The 27,235-nt window shown below is 37.9% G+C and overlaps 1 protein-coding gene across 3 annotated transcripts in view; it reads right to left on the bottom strand.

The window, feature by feature from the left end:
• Nucleotides 1-7,087: 7,087 nt before the first annotated feature.
• Eea1 (early endosome antigen 1) overlaps nt 7,088-27,235 on the bottom strand; it is a 94,850-nt gene continuing 74,702 nt past the window's right edge. For all 3 annotated transcript variants that reach the window (XM_031350372.1, XM_031350371.1, XM_031350373.1), the window contains 10 exons: nt 27,099-27,200; nt 25,939-26,133; nt 23,241-23,423; nt 17,379-17,564; nt 16,594-16,725; nt 15,198-15,383; nt 14,313-14,551; nt 13,707-13,827; nt 11,076-11,174; nt 7,088-10,515 (listed from right to left, as the gene is read on the bottom strand). In XM_031350372.1, the coding sequence (XP_031206232.1) occupies nt 10,393-10,515; nt 11,076-11,174; nt 13,707-13,827; nt 14,313-14,551; nt 15,198-15,383; nt 16,594-16,725; nt 17,379-17,564; nt 23,241-23,423; nt 25,939-26,133; nt 27,099-27,200 (1,566 nt within the window). In that variant the 3' untranslated portion in view covers nt 7,088-10,392. The remainder of the gene's footprint in view (nt 10,516-11,075; nt 11,175-13,706; nt 13,828-14,312; nt 14,552-15,197; nt 15,384-16,593; nt 16,726-17,378; nt 17,565-23,240; nt 23,424-25,938; nt 26,134-27,098; nt 27,201-27,235) is intronic.

The following is a 27,235-nucleotide window of genomic DNA, read 5'->3' as shown; positions in this document are numbered from 1 at the left end:
TTGCTTAATTAATTAGTGCTCTAGGGCATGCAAGCTACTTACAATTTCATATTAGATCACATGCATAGGCATGATAAATTCTTCTACCTACTTCCTCTGAGGCAGATTAAAGACCTGGAAATAAAGACCATCTAAACAATGTGATGCTGATGAGCGTGTTTCTCAACTGTGGATGCCAACCATTCTTCAGTCAAGTAACTGACCTAGGAGTTGGAAGCACTTTGCTTTAAATCCCCAAGCTCTGGGGAAGTTCAAGATTTACAGTGAGTACTATGCTAGATGTCAACAGATTTGCTTCTAAGCATCTATTTATGTGAACCTTAGGCAAGAACATTTACATTTGTTCCCGATACACTGCACTCTTTTCATGTTGGTTTTTTAGAAACTCGGAGACTTGGACACCGGTTTAATGTGTCCTTCACTAACTCCTGACCTGCAGGCTATAGTAAAATCCACAATGCTTGATCAGCCCATCCCACTGGACAAATTGACAGCCAAAAGCATTGATCCCCTCCACATTAGGTATGTGTGAATTCACAACATCCAGCAATGTTATTTGCTACCAACCTCATATCAAACTTTTTTTTCTTTTTCCTTTTTTTTGGGGGGGGGGGAGCACAGCATGAATTCCTGACCATGAGAAGAAAAGGAAGCAGAATTCCATCAATTTCCACTCCTGTGGTAGTGAACCAGCCCAAGCATAGCAGAGCAACCTTGAACAGTGAATGCATGACTAATCAAATACACAGCAAGTACATTTAGTTATGGTCTGTAGCTGAGCAGTATGCTCAAATATCTCCCATACCCTAATTCCTGGTGGGATGCAACCCCTTCTTCACAAAGTAGAGAGGCTCTACAATGAGAAGCTCATGCTATGTGTCATACTTCAATAATATAGAACCTTTGTGTTTGATTTGTCTAGGACCATGACGGTCTATCAAGGTTTGTCAGCTTTCCAGACCTGTGGTGGTGGTGGTGGTGGTCGTCATCATCATGGCCAGAGCACATGTAATAAAAGACCATTCATCTCATTGGAGGGAGAGGGGAAAGAGAATGCATATGAATTAATCAGTGTCTCACAATCCCCTTCCAGGCAGAAATCAATCTATAGACCTCCCACCAAGTCCCACCTTTTAAAGGTTCATCCACCCTCCAACCTCAGTACTGTCATTCTGGAGAGCAAGTCTTTGTCATTTGAACAATGGGGAACAGCTAACATCTAAATACAGTATAGGAAGCTGTTGAGAGCTTTTGGTGCCACTTCTAGGAATTTGGCATTTGTCACTGGGCATGGACATGGAAGTAGGCTCAGTCAGATAAGAATATCAGAAACAGTGGGGCTTTATTTTGCTGAATTACTACCTCATGTGATCTCTTTGCTTACTACTTTACTCACTACCGTGTGTGATCTCCTTGTTTACTACTTCACTTGATTACTTTGTCTTTGATCTAAGAACTGACCATGTTTTTTGGATGTACCTAGAATGATATAAAAGCAGACTGGGAAAGAATAAAGTTGCTTCAGCCTCAGTACTGGCTGGAGTCATGTTCTAATGTTGTCTCATTGTTTTTCTTCTTTTTCAATCCCCACTCCCTCCCTTGATACCCTGTTGACTGACTGAGCTGGCTTGGTGAGGACATACAGGACAAAGCCTGCATAAGCCAGAGCCCATTATAGGCAATGTTGGAAAGGTTGGTGCCTGGTGTGTGTGCCCGCTTGGGCAAGCTATCTCCCTACACAAAGGATGTATAGTCCATCAGATCTGACTACAACAACTATCATGAATGATTCTGGAGTCCTGCATGCAGGACAATATGGTAACCTCCAGTAGGAATCTTCTTGGCTGAGGGATCAATTTGATCACAGCCCTGCCAGAATTGAGAACTGGACTTTAGAAGCAATTTGCTATCAGTGAGTTATCTTGGCGGATGTTATCTTGGTGGATCTTTCTGTTACTTTTGTAAAATCTCCTCATAATACTTAAAGAACCCATAGCACATCTTGTTCCTTTTAGCATATTGCTGTTCCTCTGATGTATTATTGTGATTGTTTGAATAAGGCAGAGAAGTTTTAGAGTGGGAAAAATTACAGGCACCAAAGGGACAGACACTTGATTCCAAACTACAACTGTATCACATGTAAGATCGTGATGGGAAAAACTAGCCAACATTTCATTCCCAGTTGCTCATGTCTAAGTAGGAATCAGGTGACCCATTGCTGTTGCCTTAAATGATACATTTGCAATAGATATGTTAAAATCAATCTGGTTTTTATATTAGAATATAAGAAAGTAACTTCTGGTCATATATTGCCTCATGACTAAACTTTATACAAGTGGCTAGACCAGGTCCTTTTGTTCTGTGAAGCCCCTTATGTCCATATTATCTCCAAACATGAGTGCCAACTGGAACTGCAGTTTCAGGTTTTGAGGATGGTAGATTCCAAACATCAGCCAATAGCAACATGATGCTTTGAAGCCCTCCCTTGCCACAGGAGACTCATGAGTAAAAACAGCCAAGTCATTTTCCCAGGAAGCCACTTAATACATTTAAGTCATCTCATCCCAGAGAACCTGGGCTCCTGATCTCACATCAGCTGACTCCCCTGTAGACTGAGGCAGCTGTGAGGTCTGGAATTGCAGTAGCACCTGTAAAGCAGGAACAGTTCCTGCTAGCAAGAAGTCTCAAATTCATTTGATTCAGAAACAGAGTCCAATCTACCTCAGTTAGGTCTGAGGTAAATTTACAAACTTAAGGCAGCACTAACCCTGAAGAGAGTCAGCAACATGTCACTTGCTGTTTCTGTTCAGGACTTGCTGAGACCAAGAAATAGCCCTGCTGTGGTTCTTCCAATATTAAAAACTATAGAAAGAATATATAAGCTGCTGAATTTTACCTCTTATGTCTATTTAATAATCCAAGAAATAGACTTCCACCTTGGGGAGATCCCGCTTTAAACCTAAGATTCTGTCCTGTTGTTTCAGTGTCTTCTGTCTTCTTCAGAGCAGTCAGAAAATGTCAGAATGGATGGCTTTTGAAACACAAGATGACCTTTCTTTTCATTCTGCTTCTCTTCACATTTCATCTGCTTCTATAGATAATGCATTGCACTTGAATCCAGTAGTTCTGGGTTTGGTGGTTTTTTTTTTGTTTTTTTTTTTTTTTTTTTTTTTTTTTTTTGACTTGACTCACTGGGAAGTGTCCGGTGGCTTTATTTATTTATTTTTTTTCAGCATCCTATTTATAAGTCTTGTTTTATTATGACATCTCTCTGAAGGGTAACATTTTAAAGGGAGTGGTGGAGGCATAAAGAAATCACACTAATTCTTATGTTTTTATTATATAAATTTACATATGCAAACAGGAAATTCCCTGATCATGCTTAGCTTGTCCTACAAAACTATTTTCTATCACTGAATCCAGTTGCATTCTTTTATCAACTATTATCCTTATTAAAGCATACACCAAATTAAAGGGTAAACCTTATCATATCCTATGTAAGCCTCCTGCTCTCAAAACAAACCAGGTCCAAGTAAAGGGAAACCGCAGGTGCTTGTACTAAGAAATTGTTTGGAGCTCATATTAAATTATTTTCTTGTCTTCTTAATACTGTTTTCTAGTTTTGGGTCTGAGAAACACTTTTTTTTTTTACATAATATAAAACAATATTGACAGTGTATAGCAGTATTATTACAAGCCCACATGGAAAACATCTGAGTATGTATTTTCATTTCACAAATTTTTGATTCTTAAAGATGAAAGGGATGTTTTGTGTGTTTCTTCTCCAGCTTTGGAGAAGGTAGATGTTGGGAAGAGCAGAGACAGTTCCATATTCTGCACAGAAACCTCACTTGCAGAGCGCACAGCCTCTCTTGCTGTCGCCTGCCATACAACCAACAGCTGCCTCAGTCCCTCAGCTTCTTTCACAAGGGAAATAAATGTTTTGGATCACATTAATTCACCTTTTAGATGCTACAATCAATTGCTAAATAAAAATAACATGGAATCATCTCCAACGTGTAATGTGAGGCTCTAAGGCAGTGAGCTTGGCACAATGATCCATACCAAGCCTGTTCTTCAGTCTTTGAAACTAGACCATTGTTCTTACAGCAGTGAAGAAAAATGAGCACTTGACTGACCCTGACCTGGCTATCTTTGAAAGGTTCCTGTCATTGTCCTTCTTGTAAGTTTTCCATCAAAGCAGCAACATGGTCAGATAATAAGTGCAAATTATTATTATTACTATTATTATTATTATTGTTTTTTTTGAGACCTAGTCTCACTACATGCCCTAAGAGATCTAAAACTTGCTACCAAGCTGGCCTCAAACTCATGATCCTCCAGCCTCAGACTCCCAAGTTCTACAATTACAGGTTTACCACCATTCCTGGCATGTGTTACCCCTAAGACCTCAATCTGCTAGATCACCCACACCAGGGTGTTTTAGAAACTACACCATTAATTAACAAACTACTTTTTCATTGGTATTCAAGAAATTCAGCTTTCTAACGACTTATGTTCTCAGTAGCAATATTTCTAATTACTCAGCTCTGAATACTGCAGCTCCTATCTTACTGCCCAAGCCTGTCTATCCAACTTGTACACCAAACTAGCTTACTCCATTTGGAATTTCCTGTCTGATCACAAGTATTTATAGTGGATGTCAAGAAGAAAGTCAACAATTACAAAGGGAACTATTAATATAAATATGTTAGAAATTTTCAGTTCAAATTCAGATCTGTGTATATGTATATACACACACACATATGTATATATTTTTTTCCACAGAAAACATGGATAGCACCAGTAACAGCAGGAATCTCTGGCTGAACCAAGAGTCAGGAAGCCAAGGAAGCATCGTTCTTTACATCACCTTCACAATCCCTTGATATTTAGGGACCTAAAATCCTAGGTAAACTTTTTTACAGGTTACAGATTAAGGTGTTTATTCATTTAAACATTTTTAAAAGCACTCATCTATCTAGTGATGACAAGAAAAAAATATGCCTTCTAAGTGTACTCTACAACTTGAGAGTTTGAGCCAGGAGAGTCCTCAGTCTAGAGGAATAATGACTATAACAAACTGAACTGCAGGAAGCCTCTAGCAAATGTCTACTGATATCCAGACTATCTTGCAGAGCTTCAGTCTGATGTGAACTGAGAGGCGTGAGTGGGTGCCACACATGCAAAAGGGTGAGTGATGAAGGAAGTACCAGAACTCGAGTCTTACTCTGAATGCATACACTAATGGCATCAGTTTTCCTGTGTCACTTGTAAATTGCTTGCTTTATAATCCTACCCTGAACCCAATGATGATGTTTGATACTAGGTTTCATTTCTTTGAATATATCAAGAAATAAATGTATATATTTTGGTATCAGTTTTAAAATTCCTATTCTCCAAGTGTATTTAACTATCTTAGGTATTTTTATAATGTTCTAACTTGAAAGAAGAGAACTCAAAGGGAAAGCTAAACTGTTTTAAGAAAGAAAATAAGTATTTATTTTCCATCTACCAGTTAGCACTTTGCTACGATAGTTCAAACAGTGAGGTATGTTGTCTTGGCTTCATTGTTTGAAGAATGATGATGTTTGTCAAAAAAATTATTTTCTGGATTTGATTGCATATAAGTGTTAACACTGCAGTTGCTTAATTGCATCTGACAGTATTTAAACCTTCACTAGAATTATCAAGAAAAACAACGTGAACTAATATATTTATTGTGAAGGAATATGCTATTAATTTCATTCAAGGAAATGGCCTTAGGCTCAGAATATACCAGTGAGAGTCTACAAATTTCAATTTCAAGCATGGTACCTTTTGTAATTTACAGAGTGGAAATAACAAATTTATCAAATTTACCTAAGATAGCCAAAGCCTTAGTTGATTTATTTAATTAGGCTGAGGTGAAGGATAGAGTACTTCTGCCTGAGATAGCTGTATGGAGTTATTCACCTGGGCCAGGAGAGGCAGAAAGGCTGCTGTGCAAGGCCCAGGCACTAGTCCAGCGGAGCAGCAGTGTCTACAGGAGTGCCAGGCCATCCAAGGAGTACAGGAGAAGAGAGCAACACAAAGGAAACAGTAACCTGCTAGAATAAGCAAGCGGACGGGAGTGAGTGAATGACGGGCAAGAATAAAGACATGTCTATATGAAAAAACACTACAGTGAAACCCATTAATTTCCATGCTAGCTTAAAAAATTAAGCAGGGAAAAAAATTAACAGTGGGAGGAAAGACAAAGAATATATATCTAGTGAATTCCTAACGATGGCATCTGTACAGAACTAAAAGTTATTATGTCCACAAAAGGCTAAATAGGTTTTTGCAAGGTAAGATTTATGAAGAAACTTCAGGCGATATAAGTGGGTTTTAAGAAGGGAGTTGGATGCTCACTTTTCAGGGAGTTTTAGTAATAAACTAGATAAGGTAACTTCCAGGATTCCTTTAGCCCAGAAATCACACATTTATACACATAAGAACTAGTCTTCTCTGCAAATATCATTAAGGGAAATGTTTGCATAAGAAATTAGGAGAAAAAATACAGATAGCTCTAGGACAGGTCACCTAAAAATATGATTTCTATATACACAGCACACAGAATGGCACCTACTATTTGCTATGTCACATGCTTAAGAATATGCATATTAAATTCCTCAGAGTTTAATGAATATTTGAGCTAAATAGGGAAATAAACAATTCATTCTGGAACAGCAGGATATAGGAAAAAGGTAACAAAAACTACTTGGGTATTGGATCTTCACAAAAGTATCTTTAAATGGCCAAATGGGTATTAAACGTATATATACAATGAAAGGACAGACTATATTTTTTGATATTTCTTTTTAGTTTTCCTCATTTTCTACAAAGTAGTCTGAAGGATGAAGAGAGACCATCTCAACCAAAATGGCATTAATGAATTCCCTTGGGATCAGGAACTTAATTACTATCATAAGGCACATACCATTAAAACATGGGCACTACTGTATCCAAGGGCAAAGATCTAATATTTGGTGAATTTTTACAAAAACAGCCAATAGCATGTTCTCCTTTAAAGCAAGCAAAACAATTATAGTCATTGGAAAACATCTACTAGAAAGAAATGGTCTTTAATATCATCTTTAACATATTAAAAAACAGAAGTGGCAATTCAATAAGGATCCTTCCATTGTTCTTTATACAGATTTAAATGCTGTCTTATAATTTATCAGTTATATTTACTTATAGTCAGTAGCTTTCTAACCACTGGGATTAGAAATTACAGTATTTACTGAGCTAAACTCTTTCACAAAATAAGGCACAACTACATGATCACAAGTAGTAAACACAATATAAATAATGAACCCAAAAGCTAAAGGAGAAAATACGCATGCAAAAGTATGCACAGAGGCTACGGGTATACGAGCCAACTCAGAGAAGCATAAAATGTCAGACTTGTGGCTGGACCATGTTACAGTAAGTTCATTACTTCTTACAGAAAGAACACAGTGGGGTTTCTTTATTCTATATTATATAACTTTACATAAATTCAGGAAGTTTATACGCAGTATTCACATGTGCAACAGTAACAATTTGATCATTGAAAATCAGGCAAAGGGCAATTAAGACATGGAAAAATGTGGCACATTATAATTATAGAAGATCACTCATCAAGCTTATGTCTAAGAATACTAAATTGATGGCACATTTAAATCTTATAGATCAAGTTATCCATGGTTTTTATAGCCAAAGTGCATTTAAAAAAAAAACTGCTATAGTTAAACAGGTCACAAATATCAAAATATACGGCTGTCATTTGCCTTCCACTTAGAGGCTAAACATCTTATGCAAATGCAAGAGTAAAAAAGTAGCCATAAAGACCTCAAAACTATAGAAAGTAATCATGAAGACCTTTTAAGAGGCATGGGAACGTAAATTTGTCAGTCGCTATTTAATATTACTATAAGGAAGCTATTAAACTTGCTAATTCCACTTTAAGAGGTAGTTGAACAAAATGTTTATTTGTACACTGCGCTGAGGTTTTTGTGTTTGTTTCCTTCTTTCCTTTCTCCAAAACAAATAAGTCCTATATCAGCAGCTTTACCTGCTATCTATTACAAATATTCTGTACATACAGTTTTTTGTACACAAACCCAGCAAAACCTGATTTTAACTACCATTTCTGTGCTAGGGTTTGCAGTTTGCCAACACCTGATGCCAATTTTGCATGATAGCCAAGAACTGGGACTCTGTACGTGGCGACTCCAACCACTGACAACACAATACTACTAGCAAACATCTAAATGCACAGCCAGAAAGAACTCACAAGACTTTTTAATTAAATGAGAAAAAAATCTTAAATTTTTGTTTCTAGTCCATACTGAGTTGGTGATAGTCAACAGGAGCAATGGTTTGTGTGGCTTCACTGTGTCATCAGTACAGTGCGTGTGGCTGACATTATTTGGACCTCTGAATAAGATTATTGGGGGAAACAAGAAAACTACCATAAACACATAGAGTTTTCTTTGTGGCCACTTCTATTTTTTGTGAAGTAGGGATGCTCAAAAAGAAAGTCTTCAGTGTCTTCAATTAAAGGATGAAATGAACAAATATTTTAATCCAGAATTTTCACAAAGTAGTGCTATAAATATCTGCATTTTTAACATACTTCAAAGTATTTATATGCAAAAACCAAAAATGTAGAATTAGGACTACCTGAAAGAATTCACAATTATATAAAATGCATAAACAGCTCAGTCTATATTACCCAAATATTATTTTTAATATAGAGCCATTGTATCACTTCATCATATAAGCTCAAGGATATATATCCTTTATATATTTATCCAAGTCCTGGAAAATAATCTGTGCCCTTAGTAATTACTGAAAGCAAGGTCTAACTTTGCTAAGTAATTAAAAATTGCATGTCAGTCTCTTGTTGTTTGTGTAAGTATGTCATAAAAACATGAAGATTCCAGCATACTCCTGACAGCAGTGTGTAATATAAATTCTTTCTTACAAATGAAATATTAGTTCTTATCTTTCTCTGCTATTATTATTATTAAATGACTGCAATGATTTGATGTGTAAGTTTATATTTCTTCTTCAGAAAGATAATTCAAAAACTAGTATGTAGTTAAGTTCAGCCTTCAAATGCTTTCTGATAACAAGTTTATCAGTTGGCAGACAAATGACCTTTTAAGGGGTCAAGCAACTGTGTTTTTGTTTTTATCATAATTTAGGAGCTCCTAGGTATATGGAGGGGTGGGGCTATATGGACTCTGTTTTGTAGCAGTTGTGTAATCTCATAGCACTATTTTTCAAAGTTAAAATATCCCCAGTTAATATGGAGCCCTCATCAGAGACATGAAGCCAGCTTTCTAACTGTCAATGTATTCTTTCCTATTAGGTTAGAGAAAGTATAAAGAACAACTTTACTATTTCCTTACCATTTGATTTTGTCTTCACAGACACGTTAGCAGTATCAGTTCCTATCTTTAAAAAGGCTCAACTGTAAGCACAGTTTACAGTGAGGCTGAGCTACACTTACAAAGATTGGAAAGCAAACTTCCTAAAGACGCTGAAAGGAGGGAGTGAGGCTGCGCTGTGAGATCATTTCAGAAAACTTTCCACCAGCAAAAAACCAAGACCAGGCCACCACACAGTTCTACTCACCCTCCAGCTCAAGAAGGAAAGTTATATACAATTTTTTTTTAGGGGACAGTGTGTGGGTGTCTGAATTAAGATAGAGAAATGCAAATTAACTCATTTCATAAATACAATCCCAGAAGTACCATTAATTTTACATAGGAGTTCATCAAATCTACTTGAGAATTTAGTCAATACTGCCCAAACAAAACCTACACTCAAATTCATGGTTAACACATCATTTAGCATACACTGCATTTAGAACACTCAAGTAATATGTATAACACAACAACATAATTGAGCTATAGACTTATACAGGAGAAACCCAGAAAGTGTTACATTCCTGTGCATGACTCCACCCAGAGAATAGAATCACTGTGTTATTGTGCAACGAAACCGCAACAAGTGATAGGAACAATTCAGACGTTCTGTACATATAATCTGAGAGAAAGAAGCAAAGGAATTGTATTCATCACTTGTGAATAATTAAATTATATTTAAAAAAATACATTGCTATTTTCTGTCCAAAGATTATTTACATTTCATTGGCTAATTCTGGCCTTGGCATGAAAGCTGTTCTAGGGGTTTAATGGAAAAAAGTAATTAAAGATGAACCCAAGTCTCACAAAAATAGAAGAGTTTTACTGGATACTGGTAACATTCCAAAATATACGAATTCCAATTTGGCCTAGTATGCAACCAGAGTCCAAATCAATTTATTAAAAGTCTAATGTTAGTGTGATACTACTCTGCAGTTGTGATAACCCGCTATCCTTGCAAATCATTGAAACATGTATCACAGACACGAACAGGCTTCTTCGAAGAAGGAGTTAAGGCGTTTTTGGCTGAGCACTCAGCACAGAAGATATTTCCACACTGTCGGCAGTGATGCTGGTAAGACAAAAATTAAATAGTTTCAAGCACAGACACTATAGCAAGAGCTTTATAAAGATATATGACTGTTACAAAGCATGGGATGAAGGTCTGATGATATCTCTGAGTATTTGAGTTTATCCCCCGTGTAATTTAACCTGTAAACTGATCAAACACTGTGGTAACATTTTAGATGGGCTTTGCTTCTAACCTAGAATTCCCAAGAGAACTTGAGGAAGCCCTTCTTCTAAAGCATGAAAGTGCTCCGGTCAAACGAAAAACTCTTCCTATTCACCAAAAGCCCCAGGAACACTGTCTTCACTTGGAATTTAAACGTAATACATTTATCTATAGTACACTTCTTTAACTCGCTCTCCTTTTGCTTCTTTTAAAAGAACTCACATATAATTAAAACACACGTTGACTATCTACTCATGATTTCAGAAAACAACTGCTCTAGAGAATAGTACAACAGAAGGGACTGAATTTAAACTAAAGTTCAAATACACAGATAACCAGAACCTAGCCTGCATAGACTGATGCTAAGGAGCCCACAGCTCAGCTCTGGGGTCACTCACCCGCCGCACTGTGACTGAGAAGCACTTCCCACAGGACATGCAGTTCTGCACTTCATTGTCTTCTGCCCACTTTCTGTTCAATGCTTGTGTGTGTTTGATCTGTTTTTAAAAAGGTTTGATACATTAGACTATAGATATATAACATTTTATAGAAAAATGAACTGGTTATTTGTTGCAGGTATTTATAAAATTTTGACTTTATGCTATATGAAACAAAATTTTAAGGTCAGAAATACTATTCCATTTGTCAGAATAGCTATATTCATAAATCTGAATGACAAAACAAAATTAAGTAAATTTAGCCATTGATATGTGAATAAAGACTGGGTTTTTGGTCTGCATGAGATGAGCTAGTAGAGAAGAGCTGAGTTCTTGTTTTGTTTTGTTTTGTGTTTCAGAGGCATTGGCAATTACAAAATTCTGGCAATTGTGAAGCTTATGGCAATTTTACATTTGTTGTATCACAACAGCAAATTTTTCCTCATGACTGTGAGAACATACCCAAGTCACCTCACTTTCTGTTCACTTTTGCTTTTACTAGCTCCCCTGCCCTGCTTCCCCAACCTACCGCACCCTGCTTGAGACAATGCCTTGATTTGTAGTCCAGGCTGAATTCCAACTTGAAGTGATCTCCCTGCCTCTTCCTTCATAGTGCTAGATTCAAAGATCTGTACCATCATGCCTAGCTTGAGATCATTTCTTATTTATCCCTGTGTTCATGAATTTTTAAAATTTCTTTCTTTGTGATAAACCTAGAATGATGTTGCTCTCAAACAAGAGGTCTCTGAAACAACTACCTTTTTATCTTTCACACAATTACTCATAAAATCTACAAACTATTTCTACAAGGACAGTTAGCCGGTTCGGCATGGTCATGTAAGAGAGAGAATGCCATGGTTCCTGCCCCTGGAACAGAGCTAGCAGCACATGGCCTTCCATGAGTGTTGATGGTTTCTGAGGCAACAAGGCTTGTTTGTATAATACTGTACGTATTTCCATGTCCCTCCCTTAAAAAATGTCTTCTCTGCCAAGGCTAATCACTCCATGATAATCAGAGACAACATGAGTCTAGAAGTTGAGGGTATAGCTAATGTCTCAGTAAAAAGATAAACTCTGAAATCTCCAGGACAGCCCTCAAGACTGTGGGAAAGAACTCTAAAACCACGAGTTCAGAAATATGTAATTTCTCAACTATGCAAAATATAAAGAAGCAATATGAATTATATAAGGAGCTTTACAGATCTAAGAGAACAGAGGCAGCTGTACTATGAGCCAGCTTGTCAGAAAGATACTAAAGAAGGAGATAAAGAGATTGAGGGAGTGGGGATCAAAGGGCAAGGTCCCACCCAGATAAATTTACAAAGGCTGGCAGACCTCTGAATTCTTTTGTAATGTTAAAAAAAATGTAAAGTTATAGAATGGTGATCATGGGATGGTCAAGAAGGAGCTTGGAATAGAAGACTGAATTTTTTTTTAATTAATTTATTTTATGAATATAAGTACCCGGTCTTCAGACACACAAAAAGATGGCATCAGATTTCATTACAGATGGTTGTGAGCCACTGTGTGGTTGCTGGGAATTGAATTCAGGACCTCTGGAACAGCAGTCAGTGTTCTTAACTGCTGAACCATTGATATATAAATAAAGACTGGGCTTTTGGTCTGCATGAGATGAGCTAGCAGAGAAGAGCACGGTTTTTTGTTTTGCTTTGATTCGTTTTTCCTATTGAGAGCTGAGCTGTCTGGAGATCTCTAGAGAGTGAACACAGCTCTTTTTGAATTTTTCTAACAGGGCTTCTTTTTATTATTATTATTATTATTATTATTATTATTATTATTATTATTATTAACCTATTCTTCTTTTTTCTTTTTTACACTCCAGGATTTCTTACATTGGTCAGAAATCCAAAGAATTACTTAGAGAACAAACACAGCTCTTTAAGAATATTTTCTAGCAGTTTCCAGAGAGAACTGCTTGAAGAGCTAACACAGCTCTTGTAGAATTTTTTTCTGGCTTTCTGATTGTGATTGAAAAACCCAAGAATTACTTCTAGAACTTTGCTAACAGGATTTCTGCCTTGGGTGGACAATTCAAAGATTTATAAAAATCTGGTCAGAAAACCCATGAGCTATTCAGAGAACTTTTAGAATTTTTACTAGCAGAGAGAGCTGTCTCAAGAAGAGAAAGCTCTCTTGAGCAGAAAGCTAGCTGTATGAAGAGAGTTGTCTCGAGCAGACTACAGAGCCAAGAGTTATCTATAGAGAGCTGTCTAGGAAGCCATCATAAGCAGAACATAGGCTGCCAGCTTGGACTGATGATTTGACTTCAAGTTGTTCATTTTGCTGCTCCTAGGCACCCCTTTTCTCAGAGCCCTTGACCAGGCAGAGGCTGGTCTTTGGCAGAGTATTTATCTGAAAACAGTTATTAAGCATGGATTTTATTGTCCTTTTGGTTTTCTCTGTGTTATGTAGTACTGGAGAAGGAACCCAGGTCCTTGTACAATGGATAGGGAAGTTCTCTACCACTGAAGTACATCCTCAACCCTGAAGGCTTTTCCTAAAGGTAAAAGTCTGTTTTCACTGAAAGAGAAACTGGAGGATAAGAAAGTACCGGAATCACAGGAGCCTTACCTGGAGGGATTGGTTTTCTCTGCCCAGCTCCTGCACGGCTGCAGTTGTGTTATCCAGCTTTCTCTGTAGCTCTAGGACTTTGGTCTGAAGCTTTTCTATTTCACCTTCTCCTTTAAGACACCTTACAGAATAGATTGCAAAGACAAAGTTAATATTTAAGAAATTATTAAAGACCTTTCTGGAATAGAGATAATGGAATACTTTGGTAATTTTATACACATACATTAAATTCAGCTATTTAATTTCTTTTAAACTCTGATTATCTTAACAGCTGTTTACATACCTGCAGAGGTTACACACTTTCCTCAATTTTTGGTCTAGTGGGAAAATGTAGAATGACAATATTCCTATTATTTATAATAGATACAAACATTATTATTATTATTATTATTATTATTATTATTATTATTATTATTATTTGGCTTTTTTCCAGACAGGGTTTCTCTGTGTAGCCCCGGCTGTCCTGGAATTCACTCTGTTGACCAGGGTGGCCTCAAACTCAGAGATCCACCTGCCTCTGTCTCCTGAGGGCTGGTATTAAAGGCAGGCCTGCACTTCCTCCACCACCATGCCCTGCAAGTACTAATTTCATCAGACATCAATTACCTCTCTAGGAGTGCTCTTCTTTCATCTTGATTATTCTGAACAGTTGCTTCTAGGACAGCAATTTCGCCCCGTAAGTCATCCGTTTGCTTCTCAAGCTCACTAACTCTCCGTTGACTAGACTGCCACTCCTTCTTCACAGTACCCAAGTTTTCATTTAATGTTGTGACCTGCATGGTAAGCTTAGCTTCGTTTTCTTCATGTTTCTTCATTCCTGCTTGCTTTTCTTTTATTTCAGAATGCTGAGAAAAAATAGGGAAGGAGAAGCTATTATAGATGGTACAAAATAATATCTCTACTCATTAAAATGAAAACTTCAAAGATATAAATCATATTGCCTCTCCTGGAAAGGAGGCGGGAGAACATTTTATCTCATACACTAAAATCCTGACTCTGCAAACCAAATGTGTAATTTAAATAGGCTTGCTCAAAAGCCATGCAGAAATGAGGGTCTACAAGACTCTCAGCAGACACAAATACAGTGACACAACTTGAGACTCTCCTGTGTGCCAGGACTGGGGAAGATGCACATGGTAGAGGAATAATAAGATGTCCTATCAACAAAGCTCGGCTCTCCTGCCTCAGTGTAACCCCTCTCTGCTTTCAAACCACCAGAGCTATAACGCAAACCTCCATTATCGACTAGAACATTCTGCAAAGCTATCTGGTGAGATCGAAGTCAGTTCAATAAAGAAAAGCCAGATGCTTCCTCTGAGGTAAACACATGCAGGGAAGGAAAAGCAGGCTTCAGTTGTTGTAATTCCAACCCAAAGTTTCTGCTGCCAGTTTTCATCCATTCTACTCAGTCTCTCGGTAGAAAAATCTTACTGGATTGATTCAAACCTCTACTTTAAAGCACATTTCCTGCTATTAAGTTAATTCACTGACCAGTTTTGCTTCCTTCTCAGAAAATTCTTCCTTCCACTTCTCTTCCTCCTTCTTCACCTGCTCTCGCATCAGCTGCTGACTCTTCTTTTCCTGCTCAAGAGCTTCCTTTAGTGAGTCCACTTTGCCTTGAAGTTCTAATTTCTGCTGAATCAAAAGTTGTTTGGCATCCTTGAGATTTGTTACTTCCTGTTGAAAAAAGCCAGAAAGAAATCATCCCAATGTACAGGCTAACTTTCTGTTAACTCAACACAAGGGAACAGGAATCTCAATGGAGAAAGTGCTGCCGCCAGATGGCCTGTGGGAAACCTAAGAGGGATCTTCCTGATTGATATGGGTGCGCCCATCTGACTGTGGTACAACCCCTGGCCTAGTGGTCCTGTGTGCTGTTAAGAAAGTAGGCTGAGTAAGCCACTACACAGCACTTCTCCATGGTTTCTGCCTCAGTTCTCACTGCCAGGTTCCTGCCTCAAGTTCCCACCTTGACTTTCCTCAGTGATAGAATGTGACCTGAGAATTACAAACTGAAACAAACTCTTTCCTCTACAGGTTGCTTTGGGTCATGGTGTTTATCACAGCATGTGATAGACAGAAAGCACACTAAGACAACTTTTAATCAATATGTCAAATGACAGCTGAAATTCATATAACTTTTCATACCACCAGATAAGGGAGTCCTTAACTTCCATATTTCAAACCACTTATTTAACATGCAAGATATTTACTTCCTACTCACTAATAATTTCACTAAGGTAATGCTCTCTACACACCCATGTTTTAATTACATCTTCCAAAACTTAGCTCTATATCTTTCTTCCAGTTTGCTCACTTAGCATGTAATCATTTAGTCATCAAACATAGTATTACGTTGTGAGTATATACTGACTTACAGAGTCACACAGACTGAAGAACAGAAGAACCTGAGACAAACTGCACGAGGCAGATGGTGAATATGGCCATACATATAAAGGCTGTCAGGGGAGCCCCAGAGAGAGCACCTGAGCTTTCTTATCAAACTGCACAACACTTAACAAATCACATGGTACAGAGCTTCTGCAACCAACGCCCTGTCTATGTTTCTAAAGGATAAAATGCTAAACCATAAGATTAAATATAAAGTCCTACATGTTTGTAAATTATTACTTATAAATAGAACCTTCTACATCAGTGTCCCACTTTATCATTTCAATCTAAACTTACCCTGCAGCTGTTTTTCTTTATTCAGTAATCAGAGAATAAAAGTAGGTTTCAATATGCATATAGCTATCATGCAGTAAAGAGCACTCTGGCCATAGTATTTGTCAAAAACAGTAAAATAACTTGTCTAGCACATTAACACACATAAATGTATAGGACAAAATTACAACAGATGAGAGGGAAAGATAGGATATTAACCTACCTTTACGCTTTCTTGTTTGTGGGACTTGAGTTCTTCATTGAGTTTAGTGATTTCTTTTTCTTGTCTACATTTAATTTCCTCCATCTCTGCCAATTTAGACTTTTCAGTTATTAGTTCTTTTTCCTTCAAGGACTGTAGAGAAGTTATAAATACATATAAAGCATCCACTTTCTTGAAAGTTAGTGTGCTAAAATGTTGGTGTCTATGACTCCACTCGCACCTCTCTCTGAGGTTAACTAGAGTAGATTATGCATCTTCCCTTCCTGTTTACCTTGATAATGTCAACACTGAGATTAAATACTGTAAAAATTTGTTTTTACAACTTCTATAACTATTACTGCTTTTATATAAGGTTCTCTATTTTAAGTAGACTTTTCAATTTATAGTTTATAAATAAATAAATAAAATTTTAAAAATTAAGTCATCTGTTAGGGATAGAATTGACACTAAACAAGATGTGTCCAAGCTAAAATCCTTGCAGTTAAACACAATTAAATATTGTATGTCAGAACTATCGAAATTTGAGCCATAAATCATGAATCCCATTCCAGCTTCACAATCCCCACTCCTAAAAACACAATTTTTATAACTAAAGGGAATTCCAGTTTGGAATACAACAGAAAGTTCTATGGTGTGAAAAAGATGCTTATAAAACCACAAAACACAGTAAGAAAACTGAACAGACACAAGGCAGTAGTATGAGACACAGGGCCTCCAGGGACTGCACACAGTCTCACACACTCTCAGTTCCTCTAGGGTCTGAGGTAAGGTAGGGAGGGAGCTACCTTTTCTCTCTGAGCATCCTCAAGTGCTTTACTCTGCTCCTTCAGCAGCACCTCTTTCTTGGCCGAGTCCTGCTCCAAAGTAGCTTTGGCGGCTTGCAGTTCTTGAATTGATTTATTTTGGTTTCCAATTTGATTTCTGTTTGAAATCAGGTCTTCTTGTGCCAGAGTGAGCTTCTCTTCTACAGACTTACAAAAATTATTTCCTCAAATTACTATGATTAGTAAATTCTAATAAGCACAAACAGTTAGTAAAAGCATAATAGCAAACAGTAAATAATCACATGTCAATGGTGAGGACATGCTCTGGATATCTTTGTTAGAAGATCTGTACGTGAACAGTGAAGTGGGTAGTCGTACAAACCTACATGATAGCTTGCTCCATACCTGGTCTATCTGGCGTAGCCTAATGCCTTAAGCATACAAACTTATAGATAGAGTAAATCAAATCAGTAAATAGGCAGGTATACTAGGATAAATATTTATGTATTTATCCATGAGCTTCGATTAATGTAGAAATAATCAGAAAAAGATACTAGGCAACAGGACTTTTTCATCACAATTAGGATCTTAAGAGACTAAAGCTGTTGGGCCTGGTGGCATACACCTTTAATCCCAGCACTCTTGAGCCAGAGGCATGTGGCTCACTGTGACTTGGCTGTCAGCCTGCTCTGCATAGCACATTCCAAGTCAGCCAAAGCTGCTTAGTGAGACCTTGTATCAGGAGAAGGTTGATGGGGAGGGGAAAAAGGAAGAGGGGGGCGAGGAAAGACAATGCTGAAGGTTCCCTAGAAATAATCTAAAAACATTTACTGAGTATTTACCTACTTATAATATAGGAAGGGATATCAAGTAACAACTATATCAAATATATCTAGAGAAACACATATATGGCTGGAGAAAAGATCAGTGGAGAAATGAATGAAAACAATTTAAAAAGAAATTCAATTGAATGCTACATATGTACACACATTTTCTAGGATTAATGTCTCCTGACCTGGTAAGCACCTTGACAAACAAGACAGTTTTCTTATAGGGGTATTTCATAGCTGTTAATGTCATTCATTCAATAAATTTAGCTTTATATGTAACTCTGTATTCAGACAGCCATAGGCCCACCCTCTGAGTTTCCTGTCTCAGTGGTACAAGTGATGTAGTTAATATCATAGTTACTGATGGCTCTAAGTCCCTCATGTGGTGGTGAACACTGTCATGTTAATATGCTTTGGATTACTATGGAAGCCAACCTTTGGTTGTGTTGTGAAGGAATTTCTAGACTAGGATAATTCAGGCAGAGAGACCGATCCTAAATGTGGACAGCACCATTCCATAATCTGGGGTCCTGGACTGAAAGGAGAGAAGGGAGGCAGGGCAGGTCACTCATGTTCGTCTCTACAGACACCATGTGACCTGTGGCTTTGAGCTCTACTGCCACAGCTTCCACTCATGGTGGACATGGTATTCTCACTGTGAGTCAACAACAAACAAACAAACAAACGCTTCAAAGTAGCTTCTGTCAGATGTCTTGCCACAACAATGAGGAAGATGACTAATACCCAATGCAAGTGAGGTCAGTTACTATCATAGTTACTGACTGCTCTAAGGCTCAGACATTTGAATAGCTGAAGTAGAAGAAAGGGCTAAGTTTCTGCCTGTTATATTACATTTGGGGATATGGTTGGGAAACGGAACTGCCACCGTCAGCTACGTTGGCTGAGGATCTGCAGGAAGTGAGAACTAGCTACCACACTCTTCAGCAGACCAAAGAGAGGCCCCAATTCTTACTGCAGGAGCATTTCCCCTGACAAGGAGCCAGGTAATGCAAGTCAGGGAAGAACCTCTGACCCCAGTCAGGACTGCACAGAACACACACTTATTTTCTATTAATCAGTATAAAATCAGTACCCTGCATAAAGTGGTACTTATCACAGAAGAGTGGCATGTGCAGTAAAAACTGTACAGGGACGCTGAGCAAATGCTCACCACCAAATACACAGAACCAATGTGAGAACCCTGTGTAAAATGCACAACATGGCAACTGGCCTAGATGTCACCAAGGGAAAACTGACTTTTAAAAGAATAAAATTTACTGTCCTGGGGGCAGGGGTAGAGGTTAGTGTCAAGTAATTGCCTGGCATGCATAAGACCCTGAGTTTGATCTCAGCACTGAAATAAACAAGTTTCAAATCTACTGCAACCATAACTAGTTAAGAGTGGTTCTGGTTCAACAGGCTTGCTAAAACCAAGAAAACAGTAATACCCCTAAGAAATGCTATAAGAACCACAAAAGTGTCATTGGTTTATAAGATTTCAAATGCACGGACTCAAAAAATTTAAATGGATGAAGTCCATTAATTAGCTCTTTGAAGTCAAGATGAAAGTTAGACTATCATGAGGTCTTCATGACGATGCCCAGGGCCAGTGTCCTGCCCTGTGTTTGAACATCTACTACACACCCCTCAACAGTACTGCAGGGCATGCCTCACTCGCTCAGCTCTGCTTACCTGGGGATGTTCCCTTGGTCCCTTTCTTTTCCTATCTTTACCTTAGCCACACACACTGCAATAGGCAAATCACTGAGTAGATCAACTGTCAGCCCTGACATGATTATAAAGTTGCTGTGGTCCCTTGTGGTTCCAATTGTTTTTATTAAACAAGCCTTCCCATACTTTTTTGAAATAAAGTCTTTATATTAGCTCTTACTTTTTCTGATAAAATGGCGTAAAAGTACCAGGATGAGAAGAGTCAGATTTAATTCTGTATAACCCCCCATAATTTTCACTTCACTTCAGAAATATATTTATATTATGAATTTGAATTGAATAGAAAATTCCACTTCTATTTTTCTGAACAAATAATAGCATAGATTATAGCCAATAGAAATATCCAGTGAACAAACTATTTCATAAACGATCCAGCAGATGGGGCTCACAGCACAGATTAGGACAGTCTGGTCAACCCTGCTGGTGTCCAAGTACATGCTGTCAGCCTGAGTATACACTGACAACTACAACAGCTACAACAGACAGGCAAGTGTCATGCTGCAGAATGCTTTCTCTTTTCCCTTCTCTCTCACATTTGAGATCAGCTCACTGAAGCAAAAGGAAAAGAAGTTGACAAAAATAGTTATCCCGTGAATGGTAAAGAAGGGGGCTTCGAGTAAAGCAAATAGGTCCTCCAACCACGTTCTGCTCTGCTGTATCAGAGCAGGTGGGCAAAAAGAGCTTCATCACAGAGGCTCCATCGTGCCCTGCTGTAAAACATTCCCTAGCCTGTCCTTATGCTTTCTCACTCATGCAGACTACATGTGGATCCTTCAGTGGCTCTTCACTGCCTTCAGTTTAAATGCAAACTTCTCTGCAAACTTCCCCTGCCTTTCAATGTGTTGTAGAACAACACAACCAACCAACCAACCAAACAAACAAAAAAACAAGCAATTTAACAAGAACCTTCCTTAAATATTTATTTTCATTTTTTATGTGTATGTATGTTTTGCCCATGTTTTGCCTTAGCACCAAATGTGTGTGGAGTCTACAGAAGTCAGAGAGAGCACTAGATCCCGTGGAACTTAAGTTACATACAGGCAGTTGTGAATTGCCATGTGGGTGCTGGGAATCAAACTCAGGTCCTCTGGAAAAAACAGTAAATATTCTTAACTACTGAGCTACCTCTCCAGCACTCTTGACTCCACACCCCACCCCTACCCCTTGGCTAACCTGCCTCCTTTTGCCTTCCCTTGTTTCCCTCAGTTTCCTATGTCTGTGTCACCTTACAACTTATCTCTTACCCTCCCTTGGGCCTGCTATGAACTTAGAAACTCTGCTCTCTACAGCTTCCATTCTCTTAACTCTATCCTGCTTCTAACAAGCTCATATGCAATTACCAGAATTTGTGGAGAAAGATATTTGTAATTAATTTATTTTTATTTATTTGTGTGTGCACACACACACATGTGCCTGCATGAGTTAATGCAACCACATTCATGCAGGAAACCAGATCCCCAGGAGGAGAGAAAATTCTTAACTGAATATCCCTACTAGCGATCTAAGCTTCTTTAAAAATGTCCAGTTTTAAAATTTAAAACTGCATGTTTTTCATTTTTCACCTCTGTTGTACCCTGCATGGTTGTTGTTGTTATTTTTTAACCCAAACATAATTTCCAATTGTTTTGCACTAAGCATTTAGTATACTTTACAATTTGGATCCTCCTTTTTTTAAACATAAATTCCAAACATAAGCTAGCACTCCTGGTTGGCTCTGTTCTTCCTATCACCAGACATCCTTATAAAGACTGTATTTCCAAACTCTACCTAGAGTTCAGAACCTACTCACAGATCTAAGTGGCCTGGTTCTCTTCATAAATCCTTCCCCACAGGAGCCCATGAATACAATATAAAATATATACATATTTTACAAACAAATTTTACAGTAGTGCACTTTTAACAAAAGGAGATAGCATATAGGAAGTGACTCAGCAGGGGACAGTGAGGAGGCCCCCCGTATGAGGCTGTTTCTTCTAGTTGGCCCTCCTCTGCTGTCCCCCAAGGATGAGGGATGTTGTCTGTTTCCTTTGTTCTCTCCCCAGTGCCTAGAGGGGCTCATCCATCCAACCCCTGAATGAAGAAGTCTGCCTGCAACCAGCAGTTCCCAGTGCCAAGGGACCAGGCCTGTGTCTACCGGCCCTACTGTGCTCCTGCCCAGGATGGATAGATCAGCTCTCTCCCTCCTGGGGAAGCTACCTCCTGCCTCCTCAGCTGCAGCCCCACCCGGGGGGGGGGGCTCCAGTTCTCCATCTGGGTTCAGAGCAGATGCCTCCTCCGAGAGGCCCTCTCATCTCAGCCTCCCACCACACACAGTACTTTGATCACTGTCTGTCTGTCGTCTCAGATGCCTGCGTGGCTTTGTCTCATTGCTGAGTCCGTCTTTCTGTCCTGTGACAGCTCATGCCTATATGCCCTGGTTACTGCCCTTGCTAGGTTGGAGAAACACATCCTACACTGTAGCTGGTCTTTGCTACTTTGTGGGTTCTTCATTTTCCCACCCTTTATCCCTCTGGTTTCACCCCCCTGTGCCTAGGTAGGAGGGGAGGGGAGGGGAGGGGAGGGGAGGAGAGGGAAGGAGAAGAGAGGAGAGGAGAGGAGAGGAGAGGAGAGAGATCCCCGAGTCTAATTTCTTTCCTTTAGTTTCTTCTTAGACCATAGTTACTAACAAACTCCAACCAACTTCCTTCAATGACCAACAACCACCATGATGAGAGAGAAAGAGAGAGGGGTTGGGGAAGAGGGGAGGAGACAGAGACAGGGACAGGGATGAGATATGAGGGATAGGGCAGAGTGCTGGTCCCCTCTGTATAAGAACGTGATATTCACTTTCCTTTCGAGAAAGGATATGCCAGTGTTGTATAAAATTTGCTACCTTTTTATTTATACCTTTCATTTTAACAAACATGATACATTATTTGATCAGACAGTATTATTAATTAAGGCTATATTTAATTGGCCTGATTTTAATCAGCAGGCATTCCTGTAAGTTAGAAAGCTGACAAATACATAACACTAAAAGCTTGACCACACTAATAGCACTTACATTTCCCACAGTTGGCTTAGAACCAGCCAGTCTCCACAGATACTCTCAAATGAAGGCTTCAAACTCCTTAGAAAAGCTAATACCATAACATATGCCCACATTATTTCACTGTAATTCATTTCAAAATGAGTTTTCACTGTGTGTGTGTATCATGATTTTTGTCATAAAACTATAATTTTTAAAAAGGAACATTAAAAGAGTAATTTAATAGAAGAATATGATACTTCATAGATATTGACTTGTTTCCTGGCCTTTATACCACACCACAGTTTACTATACCTTAAGGTCTTGCCTTGTGGCTAGAAGTTCAGACTCTTTGCCATAGAGGTCAGACTGCAGCTGCTTCAGGTCTGCCTGGCACTTCTCATAGTTGCTCTGCAGTGCTGACAGTTTTCCTTTCTCCACTGCAAGCTCCTGGGCTGCCTGCGATGACTGCTGCTGCAGGTTATTCTCCAGCACTGTCTAAAACATCAGTAGTTATTTACAGGAGAAAGCAAGTAAGAAGCCAGTCAAATATAAGATGAAACGCATACAACTAAAATATCTGAGAAGCCCACTAAAGTGCATTTATGGTCTAGGATTATATTTTAATAAAGAGCAACCTATTTTAAATTTATAAAGTCAGAGAATTACCAAACCAACAAGTCCATACTATTTAAAATACAAGCATAATCAAAGAGAAAGAGAGACATTCTCTTAGGCAGTCTTAGGTGCTGTGCTCTCGGGAGCCAGTAACAACGATGCTGTGACAGAAGACCCTGTGCTAGATTTCCTGAAGGACATTTTAAGGCTGAACTAAAAGAAATTTCTACATAAAAGAAAGTAAGAAGCCATTACTGTGCTGACCTGAATATGTAGTTTATACTTTTGAAAATTCAAGAGTAACTAACTCTGGGAACTTCTAAAAGTCATTTTTATTAATATCAGGACAGAAAATAAAAATTTCATACAAGTTCAAAGTACTCTAAAATCAGCTTATCTTCAAGAATATGTGGGAGGGATATAAAAATAAGACATATTGGTTCTGGACAGATGGCTCAGAGGTTAAGAGCACTGACTGTTCTTCCAGAGGTCCTGAATTCAATTCCCAGCAACCATATATAGTGGCTCACAACCATTTGTAATGGGATCCGATGTCCTCTTCTGGTGTGTCTGAAGATAGCCACTGTGTACTCATATACATAAAACAAATAAGTAAATAAATCTTAAAAAAATAAGACATATTTAAGATACGTCTATGTAATGGAAAAACATGTTTGGTTTTTTTTTTTTTAAATACATACATTACCTCTCATAACAGTTCTGACAGGCTTAGAAGGAGAAGGCCACTGGCAGAATCAAGAGAGTGGAGAAGGATACCAAGAAGGACTTACTAGGAAGAGCGAGCCCCAAGGACTATGAGTTATAGCAATGTATTGTATCTTTTACAAAGAAATAGAACTTAAGAAGGACTTTAGAATTCTCAACAGGAAGAAGTGTTTAAAGGAAACAGAAATGCTAGTATCTCTAATCACTAAAAATTGTATACAAGTTTTTATCCTATATTTTATTTCTATCCCTTAGAAGCCTGTTTGTTTTCTAATGAGACAGAAAGGGGGTGATCCGGATGGAAGGGAGGTGGGGAGGAGCTGGGAGGAGCAGAGGGCAGGGAAACAATAATCAGGATATATTATGTGAGAAAAAAAGCTACATGTGATAAGAGGAAACAATGTCCACAAGTACAGCATTATCTCTCCATCCATCCTATGAAAATATATATAGTGTGTTAATTAAGTAGCTACTGGTGAGTTGCCTCCACTCCAGTAACTCCATATTCATGTTTATGCCAGGAACTTAATTAAACTCAGTAGTCATTTAAAAAAGAGGGACATGATGTCTTCTTTCATTAATGTTGTTACATATATAGTTGTATATAATGAAAAAAAGCAAAAAAGTATATATGGGAGGGTTTGGGGAGGAAATGGAGAGGAATAGATGGTATAATTATCTCAAAAAAATTGAAAAAGGAAAAAAAGTTAAGTAGTGTAAGAGCTTATATGGAAGTGGCAGGGCATGGTGATGGTGAGGAGGAGGAGAACAAGGGATCTAAGGATGATCAACAACACTGTATACATATATGCAGTTGTTGAAGAGTAAAAAGGACTTAGCAAAAATGTACAAAAAATACACCATGACAATTCTGATTACACATGTAAGGACAAAAGGACAAATGTTTCTATATGGCCTATGTTTTTAGAAAGTTATTTTTATGTAATGTAGCATAACACAAAAACTGGTAAAGATAAAGCTTCATATGTATTGTTTCTAATTTTTATTCTTTTTACTCTAGTAATGACATGACTGTTTAGGTTAATTTATAGACTTAAGGATACACCTTCTTCTCTAAAGGCCATATACAAGAACAAACAGTGGGAAAGATCTTATTTTGTTCAATTATTTTATGCAAAATCAGCCTATTCTGCTAATTCATTCTGGACAAGATAAGAACAGGTTTAAGAATGAAAACCAGCATATTATCAATAAATTGTCCCTTCATTCTTGGAAAGAAAAGCCTTCTGGTTTAATATAAAATGTCAGATACACTATAGGAAATCTGATCTTGCTGCATGTTTAAAGTACATTTCACTTCATGGTTTTTGTCACTGTTTTCCCACAGTAAGGATGATTTATTGCAAATTTCTTTAAATTTGTCTAAGACAGCAGAGATGTGACATAAGTAATTGCTCCAATAGCAAACATTGCGTCTGTGTATTTTCTATGCTTCTATGTATTAGACAACTGATTACCAAAAATTTAGGTAATAAATTAGTTGACAATTCCAATGAACATTCAGTCTTAAATCAGGTATCAAATATAGGCTTTATATTTAACGTAATTTTAAGTATATATAACATCTATAATTCATTCAACTCTCATTTGAATATTATCTGAACTCCACGTCTTTCTTTCTATAAGAGTAAACTGTTTTTATCAATACCTTTTGCGAAAGAGCAGTTTTAAGCTCTCCTTGAAGGGCTTCGATTTGTTTGTTCTTCTGTTCAGCTGACTGCTTTAGCTGATTTATGCTCCCCTGAAGATGCTGTTCTTCTTTCTCCTTTTGCTTTAATGTATTTTGAGCCTGTGTGACTTCTCCCTTGACTGAATTGAGTTCTACCTTCAACTGCTGAGAAGTCTAGAAGAAATTGAAACTTGTTTGACTCATTTATTCATTCAAAACACAATTTCTGAGTATCTGCTACAAGCAACAGTTTTTGGAGATATTATTGAATATTTGGCCACCTTCCAAGTATAACTTATTTCATAGGCGATTAGTGACATGAACTATTTGATTACTGTGTAGCAGCAGTCCAGAAATACCTTCTGGTCACTAATATTGTCATTGTTTATGTAGTGTTAGTTTTTGTCAATATGACCTAAGCTGGAGTTATCTACGAAGAAGAGCTTCAGCTGAGAAACTCCCTCCAAACTGGCCAATGGGCAAGTTTGTGAGGCACCATCTTGACTGATGACTGATGTGGGTGGGCCCAGCCCACTGTGGGTGCTTCCACCTCTGGCCAAGTGGTCCTGGGTAATAAGAAACAAAGAGAGCAAACTTTGGGGAATCAACCAGTAAAGAGCATTCCTCCAGGACTCTGCTTGAGTTCTTGCTTTGGCTTCCCTCAATAATGGGCTGTGACTGGGATATGGAAGCCAAATAAATCTTTTCCTTCCCAATCTGTTTTTGGTCAATGTTTTATCACATAAATAAAAAGAAAACGAGGGCAAATATAGGAAATAAATCATGTTTAAGATGCTATTATTTTTTTCAACTATAATGTTCTTTAACCCTATCTAATTAAAACTCTTATAGCTAGTTGATTCAATTTTCTCTTTTTTCTTAATTATATTTCCTTATTTAGCCCTTACATTTTAAAATGAACTTAAATTTTGTTAGTGATAACTAGAGCACAAATAACAATTTTAAAATAAACACATGAGCCATTTTATTTTACAGAAATAAATGTTCTCTTGATTTCCATATCAAGGTGAGAAAAATTAGAAACTACAAAAGCTCATTATATTTTACATATTTATAGTAAAAGAAAATGTACCTCTTTCTATTATATTTTACATGTTTATAGTAAGAGAACACTGTACCTCTTTCTCTTTCTCAAGTGACTTTCTCAAGTCATTCTGCTCCTTCGCGGCACCTTCTGTCTGTACTTGAAGCTGATGCTTTAATTCTTTACAAGCTTTTTCCTAATAAAGAAATATCACACTGAAAACATCTGTAA

Source organism: Mastomys coucha, unplaced genomic scaffold, assembly GCF_008632895.1.
Source record: "Mastomys coucha isolate ucsf_1 unplaced genomic scaffold, UCSF_Mcou_1 pScaffold4, whole genome shotgun sequence".
NCBI lineage: Eukaryota > Metazoa > Chordata > Mammalia > Rodentia > Muridae > Mastomys > Mastomys coucha.
The sequence above is the reverse complement of the archived record's forward strand: the minus strand, read 5'-3'. Positions and strand labels throughout refer to the sequence as shown.